Source organism: Pelmatolapia mariae, linkage group LG9 (genome assembly GCF_036321145.2).
Source record: "Pelmatolapia mariae isolate MD_Pm_ZW linkage group LG9, Pm_UMD_F_2, whole genome shotgun sequence".
Lineage (NCBI taxonomy): Eukaryota > Metazoa > Chordata > Actinopteri > Cichliformes > Cichlidae > Pelmatolapia > Pelmatolapia mariae.
This window is the reverse complement of record NC_086235.1, coordinates 17,641,361-17,655,325: the sequence shown is the minus strand read 5'-3', so window position 1 is coordinate 17,655,325 and position 13,965 is coordinate 17,641,361. Positions and strand designations below refer to the sequence as shown.

The 13,965-nt window shown below is 40.4% G+C and overlaps 1 protein-coding gene across 3 annotated transcripts in view; it reads left to right on the top strand.

Annotated features, from left to right (window-relative positions):
- The window catches only part of rbm33a (RNA binding motif protein 33a), a 29,359-nt gene that overhangs the window by 1,430 nt on the left and 13,964 nt on the right, over positions 1-13,965 (top strand). For all 3 annotated transcript variants that reach the window (XM_063483508.1, XM_063483507.1, XM_063483506.1), the window contains exons 2-10: positions 4,756-4,834; positions 5,167-5,215; positions 5,621-5,694; positions 5,793-6,108; positions 7,856-8,008; positions 8,362-8,533; positions 8,713-8,927; positions 10,649-10,967; positions 12,632-12,693. In XM_063483508.1, the coding sequence (XP_063339578.1) occupies positions 4,756-4,834; positions 5,167-5,215; positions 5,621-5,694; positions 5,793-6,108; positions 7,856-8,008; positions 8,362-8,533; positions 8,713-8,927; positions 10,649-10,967; positions 12,632-12,693 (1,439 nt within the window). The remainder of the gene's footprint in view (positions 1-4,755; positions 4,835-5,166; positions 5,216-5,620; positions 5,695-5,792; positions 6,109-7,855; positions 8,009-8,361; positions 8,534-8,712; positions 8,928-10,648; positions 10,968-12,631; positions 12,694-13,965) is intronic.

The following is a 13,965-nucleotide window of genomic DNA, read 5'->3' as shown; positions in this document are numbered from 1 at the left end:
AAAGGGTGGTTGTTTGTTTGTTGGGGTTTCTCTCTGTTATTGTAGGGCCTTTACCTTACAATATAACTTGCTTTGATTCGACTGTTGTTGTCACTTGACCCTGTATAAATACAATTTAAATGAAATATTCTAGTGTTTAAATAAGACCACATCTTGCCAGCTGTCTGATATGCACCACTGAACAAGTCATGATGAAACACACTGTATTGGGACTTTGTTAAACAGCAGTAAAGAGCCACTACAGGCATTAGACATGAGATTTCTTACCAAAAACAGATTTTATGTTTTGTTTTTTACTTGTTTGTTTGTTTTTTCCATCTACTTCTTCTTATGGGTTATTTTATTTGTCTTTATGGGCCAGCTCTGGCTGTATTTTTGCCTGTACGTGATTTAGCAAGTAATCACACTTAGATATTTTATTTTGATTACCGTTTCTGACAGCATGAGCATACTGGAATGCTATGGCCTTTCTTTTTGTCAAGTTCATATGTTAAATTAGCCAGTTATTCTCCTGCACTGCATGAATGAAACTTTTTTAGCCTAACTTCAATGCCAAATGTAAGAGTTTGTGATTCGTGCCTTTAGCAGTCCATTAAACAACTGACTCATACATAATTATTGTTGATACTGATGGCGGTCAACTGTACAGCAGTTTTTCTGTTGAAATCCCATGCTCAGTGCATGGCTGCTTTTCTAGGATGTTATTTAAAAATGGCAGCTTTATCAGGCTCTACTGTCAGAGTAGATTTTCGAGCTGAAAGCACAGATACAGAATAATTAGATGAGCGGAGACTGAATTATTAGGCAAACCAGATTCAAGAGCCCACTTTAAAGCTGCTAATTTGCCCTTTGAGTAGAAGAACTTTTGCCAGAACAGAAAATGTGCAAATGTAAAAATTAAAATTGATAATAGGTTAATTAAATGTTGCTACATTATTTTCAGGGTCTTGAATATAGTTCTTGTTGCATCACTGACACACAGTTATTAACCTCTGAGCACACTGCCGGTGAAAACCTGCATGTCATACCTTGTGTGTGTTTATGTGTGACACATGCTTCCTGCAACAGTTGTTAGGTACTTAATAGCACAAGTGGCTCTCTCGTTGACGTTGCCATAGACTGTAGACAAGGTAGTAGGCTCTGTGAATGATGAAAATGTCTACCAGTGGGAGTTCATTGTTAAACTTGTTTTTAATGGTTGGCTGTGCTGCTGTTGGCCGACATGCTTCCATTCGCTTTATCTTTATTAATCATTGGAATTATTTTTGGAGGGAAAGACGCGATGTGTTGCTTCATTCTGTTTGAATACTCTGAAAGTGCAAAGCGTTCTCGCTACAGATACACCCGACTTCCCACCGTCAGCAGTGACTCCTGCCATGGTGTGTAGCTTTTAACACTTTACTGATAAAACAGAAAATTATTCTGAATTACATCGTGTCATTTACCAGATAAAAGTTTCATGCTCGACTGTCTGTCAGGGAGCACCAGCCTTAGTTTTGGGGAGGGTCATGAAGGATGGTCTGCTCGAGATGGGTAGAGGCGAGAAAGGTTCATGGATGTAGAAGGACGCCCATGAGCTAAACTTGATATTTAAATCACAATCAAATTACCCGAGCCTCTTCCAGTTTTGTCGAAGTCAGCAGAGCAGAGCACATTGTTATATCCACCCGTCTTAGAATCAAAGTAGAAATCGCAATTTTCTTGGTTGAGTCTGATTTTTATTTATTTATTTTGTGTGACCTTTCATTATCAGCTTTTGCCAATCCCGATTTTCTTTCTAAGGGGTATAACTGATAGCATGTATAAAGAAAATCAACTTTTGCTAACAGGACACTGACACTTTTCTCTTTTTAAACCTTAATTTTTCCTTGTTCATACCAAGGCTTCTGCTTTGTGACTGGCTCTGATGTCTTTAGATTGATGGATAGCTGGATGGATTTGGATAGCTTTAGCTTTAGTTGCCTTTTGTAGTTTCTTTAAAATGTTTATGTGAGGGTGTTTTAAGTGTCTTATTAAGTTTGTTGTTACAAATGTTTTCGTGCTAGTTTCGTGCCTTACTTTGATGAACTTTTTGTTTTCACTCACACTGAAGCGCTTGCATGTTAATAGGAATTTTAGTATGTGGCCTGTATGAAACACACTGGCTGGTAATTGGACATAGAGGGCTTACAATGCTGAAAATGCGCTGATTCCAATCCCTGGCTGATCAGTTAGCGAATCCCTAATTTAAACAATTTCATTTTGTCAGTATTTTGAGCATCCGTCCCTTTTTTGCTCATATGATGTCTGGCTTTCAGAGAATCAGGGGTTGCATTTTGCCTCATTTGCTGTGTTGTAAGTGTAGGGATGCTATCTTGAATAGAATGAGCCTGACAGATTCTATTCAAGGCTGTTTGGAAAACCTGCTAAAATTGAGTTCTTCAGATTTAGGTGAGCCCACATAATTTAATCTGTGTTCTTTTATCTCTCTGATTTAATTCTGAAAGTTCTGATCAGAGTGGTTAATATCTCAGCTGCTTTGACATTCATTGATCATGTTGCTGCAGTGAGTTTTACCCCAGTTGCATCAAGGTCTATAATGTTTGAATGGAACTTTTATTGATTTAATGGAGGCCAAATCTGCTTCAGTGCTAGCCATTTTCAAACAAAACCTAAAATGGGGTTATTGATCACTGCCTTTAAACTTATCAGATAACTGTGCCTTTTTATTGACACGTGAGGCCCATCGCTTATTGAGTACACATCATTGTACACTGCACTTCCTTGTATTATGTGTATTTTTTAAGCTATTCCCATATAAATAAAGTTGGTTTGCCTGAATTGGCTATTGTGACAAATTAAGATCGTCCATGATAGACGATCTGTGTTCTTTCTGAGAAAGATTTCAAAGAGTTTGATCAGTCTGCGTAATAGGCTCTTGCATTGTCATTGCAACAATAACGGCAGTTTGTTGGGGTAAGGAGCATGTGCAGCAGGGTGTTTGCAGTTTAGGGGCATTTCAGATTGTGAAAAGCAGATGGTCTGTTGCAGGGCTGCACAATTATGGCCAAAATAATAAAAAATAAATAATAAAAATATGGACAGTCATTTGATTATTGATTGCTTTTATTGAGGAAAAATACACTGTGCTACATTTCAGGTAACTAAAGAAGCTTTTTAGACAAGGTGTTTATTCACTTGACTCAAGTGCATCTCCTAGAAGGGAAATATAAAGTCTTTCATTCCATTAATCAAACCTGGGTGATGGATATGACTAAAACTTGTAGCAAAGTACTTGAAAAGAGATTCCTCTTTATTTACCCTTTGATTGTTTGCATATAGCGCAGGTTTTGCTACTTTGGAAAAACGATTGCACTGAGGGGTAGCCTATCTTTAGTCCAGCAAATGTATCATTTTCCTGAAGCTTTCATTATGCACAGTGTTTATTGGGTGCTTATTTTGGCTAAATGTGATTGCATTGGTTTTTCAGTGTAATTTTGTGAGCTGGATGGAAACTGATGCACTGCACTGGCTCACTTTCATGGATGTCTGAGTTAACGTTGAACGAGTCACGGTAGCACCCATTGCTTTTTCCCTCAGCCTTCATTGCAGTGCAGTTTGTGGTGTGTTGTCAGGCAGTTGAATAAGTTAATTGTGTTGCTGGTTGGTTAACAAAATTTGCTTTAAATCCAAAGTATTTCCAAAGAACAAATGATGTTCTCTTCACCACCTGCTGTATTAGACATTTGAAGTTTGTTGTATTTCTGTCTTTTAACATTATGTTACTTGTCCAACTAGTCCAGGAAAATTGAAGCTTTGTTGCATAGGGAACAGCTGTGATTGGCACATGCAGGCACGTGGTCAGGTGCTGATTTAGGAAGCACTTGATTTGCCTCTGCTTTGTGTTCCATTGGGGAAGCACGCGTTTTCAGTGTCGCTTGATCAATTTCAATTAATTGTGGGAAGCCAAAATGGTGATCGAGATTAAAATTCAATTAATTGTGCAGCCCGATTCCATAATGTTAGTCTAATGCTTTACATATTAAAGGAATTTCTTAGCTTTAAGATGCATAAAATATATCTTCTTAAAAGCGCTAGTTTCCAACCCAACATTTAAATATTTTAATATATTTTGATTTACTACAAATCAACTTTAACATGATGGTGGAGAAACATGCCCATCTGCGTTAGTCCTGCCAAGACGTAAATTCATGTGTGGCTTGATGTTCAGCTCAAGTGTTACATCCTGGCGGTAGAAAAGAGACACTAGTCTTCAGTGTTTTTGACCAATATTTGCAAAGTAAACGTAAAAGTTTAATTGTACAGGCAAGGAGCCTCCTCCATTTTTAATGGATACACAGTCACACTAAAACAAGCATCATAGTGAGAATAATAGGCCTATGGCATATGAAGAAAATGTGGGCTATGTCTCACCTTAAAAACTAATTTTTATATATTTTGTAGTTATTTTAAGCCGTTGCCAGATTTCCCAAATCATATTGAAAATGCAAATATATTTATTTTTGGGGTTATCTTTTCATGGAGTAATTTTTATCCTGCTTTTTGTGTAACAAAGTGATTGTTCATTGTTAAATCTTACTGACGCCGCATGTGATTTGGTCTTAACAGATCTGCACAAATGATAAAAAAGTGGCTCGAGCCACTATCCTGCTTGCCGCCTACCACCCACCTCTAAATCCATGTGGGAGCCTTCTGTTAGTATTTTAAGTTGCTCTTGTTAGAGCTAATTTTTAAGCACAACTGTCCTTTTTGCAGATTTTGACTTTGATGAATATGACAAACCCGGTGCTGAGCGGTCACGCAGAAGGAGAGGTGAAGATGATGATCTTGAGAGGTAAACTATTGCATCCATCTCTTTATTGTATTAAATGGCACAACCTGCTGTTATCATTGAAATGTGTGTAATGGATTTTGGCCTGTGTTTTAGAACTTTTACATCCCTTGTATTGGTCAAGATGCTACTGAAATTACTTATCTTTTATTGCAATAATATTGTTTTTGTTAAAAGTTGAGAATTCTATATATATCTTTTAAGAAGAGTTTACCTAAACAGGTTTAACTTGCTAGTTGAATAGAGAGTTGACAGTATTATATAAGGCAGTATTAAGTAGCATGCTGATGTCTAACTCGACTCACCTGTCATTGTTTGTCTTTTTGCCACAAAAGTGATTTGGAAGAGGATTTGTTGGAAGAGGACTGGCTGTCAGGTAAAAAGGTAAGAATAAGCTAAAAGCTTTTAAAAGTCACATTTTTGGCCGTGTGTGCTTTGTACCAAGCTGTTGGTATGGTTTCTCTGCTTAAAAACTGGAAAACAACATCCTAAACATTAGATGATGGGGTTTGTGGAACATTTAGAAAGTGATGCGAGCAGTGGATTTGTAGCAGGTGGCTCCTCCACAGGGGGAATTGTTGATGTGAACCAGGAGGAAGTACAGTGGACAAAAAAGCACTCTGTTGACCTGTCCAGATTGCCTTCACCACATGGGAATAGAGCATCCTTTGGGGTTGGAGGTGGTCCCCTGCCCCCACACCTTAAACAGACACACCAACACACGCACACATCTAAAGAACAGTATGTTAAACACCATAATGGTCCTGTTTGTTTGTTTGTTTGTTTCAGAATCCATCAGAAATGTCAGATGAAGAGCTGAATGATGATCTTCTCAGAAGTGATGATGAAGACGTAGATCAAAGGTAATCCACTTATATCTGTGTCCTCATCTTTGCTTAGACTTCCATCATCCCTCATTTCTGTTTCATGGGATGTTAAAAATGTTTTCACTTCCTCTCAGTGGTCAGGATATCAGCCTCAATGCCACATATACCCTGGGCACATCCTATGACCAGCAGGACAACTCGCAGGAAGCAGACTATACCGATGACGTTGTGAACCTCGGTGCAGAGGGCTGCGAAGAAGGGGATGTGGAGGAGGCGGAAGAGTACCAGCAAGAGGATGAGGCATATACAGAGGAATATGGCCAAGAAGATGGCGCAGAGATTTCCGAACACCAAATGGGTTACGCCAGAGAGCCAGCAGAGGCTGACGACGACTATCAGGATGGTGTGCTAAACATCCAAATCAATGAGCCTATTGATGGTGAATTTCAAGTGAGTTCTCACATTTCCTCAGTTGTTCAAATCTATGCCTGAACACACACACACAGACACACATTTCTGCCCCCTCTCCCCCTTTTCTGCCCAGCTCTATTGTGTCCAAGAGATAATGTCAATTTTCTTGTCTCAGTACAGGGTCAGTCAGGATTGAAAATCTATTCAGGAGAAGGAGATGTTGGTCGGTGTTTTTTGGCAGGGGAGGATTAGATTCATTATCACTTCCTGCCAGTTAATTTCTCCATCTTGCTGACAAAGTTTTGTTGACAGCTTGTTTGGCGTGAGGTAATGCTCTGCTGTCGCCTCCAAATCCCTGTGCCATTGTGACCTTGGGCCTTGTATCTTTGGGGGAGTAAGAAGCTGCTTTGTGTCAGGGAGATGTGCTGCCAATCGGCAGAGGTTAATGTGGGGGGCTTTTATCTCTGCCTTTAGACTGGATCTGATAAAGTCTCATGCAGGTGAAAAGATTATTGACCTTCCCGAGGACACTCCATACAGTTTTCTAATGATTGATGTGAGTTTCCCTTTTATTCGTTTTCCTTTCCTCTTAGCCTGGGCTAAGAGGATCAAAGATAAGACCAGATCCATGTGCAAATGTCTGTTATGGTCCATTTACCATGGTGTGATTGTGTTTGTCACCTGACAGAGATATATTAGCCTACCGTCTTTCTCCAAACAACGATAAGATGTTGACCTTCTTAGCACAAGTGGCTGCCTATTTTGGATTGGATATTTTGGAGATGTCTGCAGGTGTGGAGGTGTATTTCAGCTATCTGCAATGCCTGTTTACAAGGTCACTAGACTGCATGGCCTTGACATTTTGCTCACTGTGGTATTCATTGAGCATTTTGTGGAACAGTTTAAAGGATTAAGCTGTTCTTGTGCCTCCCTTGGGACTTACTGTCCATCCGCCTGGTTTGGTCGGAATATCCCCCCCCCCCCCCCCCCCCGCCCCCCTTTCTGCCTTTATACGTGGCGCTGCTGCTGGCAGGTTAATGGAGCACAACACCTAACATCACCTAACATCACTGCAAGACATACAATCTGACCTTATTCAGCAATTGGTATTTGTTAGAGGGTATTGTGCAGTTCGGATGCTGGAATCGCTGGCAGCTCATATTCCAGCTATATGGCACCTTTTGTGTGTTGATTTTTTTTTTTTTTTGACTGAGTTGTGTATTTGGATCACAGCTCAGTGTTTGCATCATGGGTTGAAGTGAAATCAGCGTGGACAGTAACGGAGTGATTTGTGAGGAGTCAGTCAATGATATTTTCACCATCATTGAAGCGGGGAGGAGTGTTTTTATCTGCGCCTGCATTTCTGTATATCATGTCAAACATTTACATCTCATTGAATTTCAAATGCTGTCAGGAATAGTAATGAAGCCTTGCTCCTACTGTTATGATAATTTGGGTTTGGAAGGGGTGGGGTTGTCTGGTGCCTCCCCAAAAACCTCACCATAGCATTTTATTGTGCTTGCTCTGTATGATTTTTATTTTATTTATTTTTTGTCCTTTTTTAATGAGAAAAGTTGAAATTTTATCAATCTGCACTGCAAAGTATGTCATCATGTCACCTCTTGCGTTCATTTCAACTCTTAGTGATGGGGAAAAAGATAATCTATAACAGCATTTTTATTTTCAACAGAAACAGGGAAAATAAAAAATTATTTGCTCATTGCCGGTCCTAATCAGAAATCTGTTGTCAATTTATTGATGCATATTAAGCGTTTCATCTTTATAGGATGAAGAATATGAAACCCCCTATGGTGATGAGCCTCTTGATGAAGATGGAGCCCAGCAGGAGGAGGGCGCAGAGGAGGACACAGAGGAGGTGGAGGGAAATCAGCACAATGAAGACACTGCTGAAGGGACTCGAGTCTATGACATGGAGGAGGTATTCTGAAGCCAGCTTCTTTAGATTCATTGTTTTTATTTCAGTGTTGAACCGGGATGAACAAGTGGTGCAACAACTTCACATGGTACAATCAAGCTCGAGGGCTGGCTTTGTTAGCTAGGAATGCATAGAGCTTGATTGGTAGCAATGGGAGTATATGCTTTAACCTTTTGGCTACTAGCCCCCAACTGTTGGTGTATATTCAATAAACACCAGCATGAATTTTAGGATGTCCTTTCATGCAATAAAGCCAATGATGAAATTAAACACAGCAAGCCACAGAGTAAAAATGGTGAAGCAAATGTTAGGATAGGAGACGTCTTCTGCTTCTAACATCGGAGCATGTCCTTCAGGGTGAAAACGAGGCTGTGCGAGAAGAAGAAGAAACAAAGGAGGAATCGGACGAAGAAGACGAGGAAGATGAAGAGTCTGGCCGCATAAGGTTCAAATCTGAAAGAAAGGAGGGGGTTGTTGTGCGCCTGGCAGATGCAGGCTCCAAAAGGCGGAACATCCCTGAAACACTAGGTACAAATTATTCCTACTGGGAATAATTTATTCTGTATCCACTGACAGCCTGAATGCTTAAAGATTCTGAAACATTGAATCTCTCTAAACTCTTATAGGCTTCATTTACATTACTTAAACTTCCATTGATTTAAGTTTAATGTGTGAGTGCCTCCTTTTCCTGTTCCACGTATAAACAGAACTGTCAGAGAAGGCCAAGCGAGATTTGATGGAATTCGAGGAGCAAGAACGACAGAAGAAACAAAATCGTCACGGAGGCAGAGGCCGAGGTGGGGGACGAGGAGGCAGAGGAAGAGGAGGCTTCCCAGGGTTTGAAATGGGAGACTATAGAGGAGGAAACAGAGGAAGAATGAACGACCAGAGATTCCCCCCGATGGGAAACATGGGCATGCAGGTAAAGCACTGTCAAGTCATCCACCTGAATGTTTTTAAAGCGTTCTCCTATTTGGCTGCACAGAGTATTGCATCACTCAGTACTGTGTCACTTCACTGTAAGGGAGCATAAGGGCTTCACTGAATAAGATGATTTGAAATGGCTCAACTTTTTACCTCCTTGTATTCGTCACAGTTACAAGGCAGCGTGTCTAAGTACTTGACATGTATTTATTTTGCTGCTGCTCTCCTTCCTATCTAAAAGCACCACAGCAATGGTTGATTACACATGGAAAGAAAGTCAAAGCACTCTCTGCTCTCCTGTAGTCAGTGATATATGGATTATAGAAAATGATTTAGCAGTTGTTCATTTAGACAGCATTATAAAAAATTGTTTGCTCTTTACACAGGACTGAGCTCCAACCATTTAATCTTTTGATATACATTTATTATTGGTGGAAAAAGTCACATTGAGCATGTACCATAATGTGCATGTGTATGTGCAAGTAACTAATACTTTTTCAGCACATCCTGGGCCTTTTTATACACTGGTATATGATATAAATAGTTACAATGTAAATTAATTTATCAAATGAAAATGTTATTCTTTTTTAAAAAATAAAACAAACTGTGTAGGTGTGTTAGGTTTCTTTACGTTTTTAGATCAAGGCTTCAGGTAACGAACAAAAGTATCAGTTGGGTGTTTCCCCCGTTGTTCACAGCTTGAGACGGTGATTAAAGTGATTCTTTTTCAAGGCTAGATGACATCCAACTCCAGCACTGCATTATTTTAGGTTGTATTAATTAGTGTTAATAGGCTTTAAAATTCAAAAGCAAACGTAAACACTGGAAATGAAAATTTAATGGCACAGGGATGACATGCCAACACCACAAACATCCTGCTGGCTGCCGTTAATGAGTGTGTGCTTTTTACAAGGCACTCTAGTTGTCAGGTTTAACTATTTGACTAATTTGGTCACTGGCATGTTTGTTTGTTTGCTCGGTAAACAGATTGACCAATTATCAAGGACCCATTTGAAACATCACCTAACTATATAATTATTTTTTTGATGCATCGATGGCAGGGATATTCCAGTGGTAGCAGGTGGCATGACTTTTAAGTGTTGGCTTTGTTTGTTTTTCTTAATTTTTGTAGCATATTTCAAAGATTTTATATTTTTATTGAATGAAGGTTGATGAAATCTAACGCTGGGTTCAAAGTGCAAAATTTTTCTACCTGTTATGATGGTCACTGTGGCAGAGTTAGCGATCATAGTCATTAAAAACTTGCCTTTTTGTAACTGAGAAACATGACGGAGTACTTGCTGTTTCTCCTTTATTAATCATGATTGCACATGATATCTATTGAGCTACATGGGCAGCATCATTCCTGTTTTACTTTGCTCGCAATGGTCAACCTCACAAAAATATTCTGACATAGCAGGTTGTCAGGACAATTGCTCCAGTTTTCATCCATTATTATTGTTTTCGATTAACCCGATTTCGATTAAGCCTACGTCATCTCTATGAGGCCACAATCGGGCTGTTATCACAGAGTCTGAACCCAGCATAAAGAAAACAGACGTACATCGTATTTCTACCATATCGTCTTTGCTCTTGCTGTTGAATTGACTTGTTGGTGTGTCCTCACATCATAACAGAATCCAAAAGAACGAAAGGTGTTTTGACGGGTTGTTTTGGTTTTCCCTCCTCTCTCCTTTCCTTTCTCTTTCCAATTAACAGCAGTCCTCGCGAATGCTTCCTCCTCATCAGTCTCATCAGCAGCAGCTGCATTCCCCGCAGCACCACCCCTCACGTCCAAGCGGACCGCCTCACTTCCAAGATCACGGGCGTCCGCTTCCTCAGCAGCCCCTTCAGCCCCTCATCCCTCCGCACATGTCTCATCGCTCCCCGCCGCTGCGACCCCAGATGGAGCCGCCACCACGACTGATGAATTCCCCGCCACCCAACTTCCCTCCACATCACCAGCAACAGGCTCCACAACCCAAGAACATCCACATTAACCCCCACTTCAGAGGGCCTGCAACGTCACCCGTGCAAGGTACTTTTCTCCAGCATCAACCCAGTGCTTTCTGTTTGACTTTTGTTATTTAACTTAATATTTCCCTCTTATTCACAGTTTTTCTTTGGATTAGTGTTAAAACTAAAATTGCTAGACAACTTATACATTCAATAGTTCTGTCCATTAACAAGGGGATCAAGCCAATCTCTCATAATTATATACACGTTTACAAGTTTTAATGCATAAGAAGCCACATTGCTTTAGAGAGTCTTATTTGTTGTATAGAACTTTTTGGAGTCAAAGACATAACATACAAAAAGTCGAGAAATTGACAGGAAACTGAGAATCCCACCTGCGCACAAAGTCAGTCAAACGGTGACCTCATTAGCATTTCCAGTGTTTGTTATTGTAGCTTCAGTGTCTGCAAATAACTCTCTAAGTGGAAAAAATTAGTTTATTGAACAGTTTCCGATGCATAAACTTCAAGTAAGCAACACAGTGTTTTGCCCCGGGTCCTTGACCGGCAAACCTCTCGGCTGTGAGGTGGGGAGGGAACCCCCACTCAGTGTAGCCACACACGCCTGGGGCTGCGACCTAGCCAGTCTGCCATCCCATTAGTGATGACGCTCAGTTCTTCGTCTTTGAGCTGTGGTAGTAATTGTAACTGATGGTTTCTTATAAACTCAGTGAAGTTACAAGAGGCTGTCTATCTATTTGCCTGTTTATTAAACCACAGTAACTAGCAATGGATACTGTTAGACATCTTTAATTAAAAAAAACAAAAAAACTCCCAAGCAAACAGGAAAGGAACACAGATTAAGGACAAAGATAAAAGTTAATCTAGAAGTTGAAAATCTGGGCTTTGGCCTGGCTTTCATATGCTGCGAAAACCAAGCTAAAACCCAAATTAAGCCATGTTTCTTTATGGTGGCTGGAAATGTATTTAAACACTTTTTAGAGTAGATTCACAAAATTATGCCATATATGACCCGATGAGATGTCTTGTCAGATTTTCTGACTTAAATTTGTTAGTATGGGCAGTGAAGATGAACAGTGTTACAATAACTCAAGTATGCATTCATTCACTGAGATGGGTTATCTGGCCTGTCTGTCCAGGCCGAGATTGAAATTGTGTTAGGAAAGCGTGTGCAGTGTGGGCTGTGCTCCCAAGAGAAAGGCATTTGCTGGAAGATCTGGGGGTGCCTGAGGTTAGGATTGTGTGTGCATATGTGTGCATGTGCATTGTATTTATTTATTTATTTGTTTTTGTACATCTGTGTTGTGTTTTTCATATATTTATGTAGTTTTTATGTTCCACTTTAATTTTCTTTACCAGTGCTGGATGTTGGAATATGCTTTCACCAATGCTTATTAAGAAAATCCCATTAAAAAAAAACATTTCAAACAATAAGAAATGTCTTCTTTTATATTTGTTGATTCAAGCAAGTTATTCTCATGTATTTACTATTTCCTTGAGCTCCCTGGTCTGTACCTAACTGGGGAGGGGGTCGATTTGTGCAGCAACACTGAGCTAAAATTTAACATGTACCCCTGACTAAGAGCCTTTAGCATGGATATGTCTAATGGTCTCCTTCCTTTCTACAATCACCACCCTCTCTCTCTCTCTGCCTACTGCCTCTCATTTTCATTTCTCCCCCTCCCCCTCCTTCTCTTGCTCTCTTTCTACCTCTCTCTCATTGCAGTGCCCTTGATGCCTCCTGCTCAGAGCCAGCCCAGACCTGCTGTGGGTCCTCAGAGGTTCCCTGTGAGTAGCAGCTGCTCCTCTACCTCTCTTTCGCCTCACTTTCTCTCCTCCTTCACACGGTTAGCGTCCCTTTTAGTGAGGGCAATATCATTACTTCAATTAGACTGTCTGCCCAGGCCAAATACTGTTAAAGCAAATCTGTAAACACTGATAGGAGCCTGGCTGCACAACTGGAAATGCGTGATAGGGGCTTTAGGCGGTCGACTTTTAGAGGTTGGGGCTGCAGTGGCGGGACTTACTTAGTAGCTCTTTATGGATGGGCTGGGGCTCAGACTAGCCAGCTTGGCATATAATGGAATTGTGAAACCAGGATATACTGCCAGTTAAAATTCACTTTCCACAAGTTTGTATCCCAAAGGCACAGAGACCTTTTTCGAACAGTATCTAAATTAGTGAAACGGGGTGGTGGTTTGATGGGGCTCGGGTGTACCACATATTGCAAAGGCAGAATTTCACGTCAGACGGGCTGATCTTAAGTCAGTGATTTCCTGAAAGAAAAGGTCCTTTATTTCACTCACAAAGAGCCCATCCAAGACATGACAGAAATGCCTTTAAAGTAATTACTGTATTGAAGGAAATGACTCGCTAGAAAGTCACCCAGGGTGCCTTAAGTTACTCCATCCTTCTACTTAATGATGCTCAGGCATCAGGTGGTGCTGGTACTGACTGACATCTTTCTGGAGAGCGCCTTTTATATGGATTTATGCAAATGAGCCATTGGAAATGGCTGCATCCAATTGCGCTCATGTGAATTTACAACCCTGCTGCCAGATGCCAGACCTCTGCACAGTAGTCGGTTTTTGTCAAAAATGTATTTTTATTTGCACACATTTCTGGCCTTTAGTGTCAGTATCACAGCATTCCTGTTTCTTGAGGTCTGTGATTGTGCTGGTTATTGATGGCACCGTAGCAAAGAGCTATTTTGGCAGTACAAGGGTGGGTTGGAAAGGTATCCAGACAACTGGACTGATGAACAGCATAGTGTTGGATTCCCCAGCTGTCAATTGCATTTAGGCTGGTGTTGCCAAGGACACAATTTGAAATGCAGGTGACATACCAGCCGGCAACATCCCATTTATCGGCGGGCACCTGATTACTCATGATTATCATACATTATCATCCCATCAAATTTAATTGTTAATAGGCCAGGCGAATTGGGGGTCATAGCCTCTAGTATTACTGCATTAAATTTTTGCTGGTGGAGACAGGTTTTGAAATATTAATCTCAACACCAATTAAAGTCATTATTACGAATATTTTTACTCTTCACAC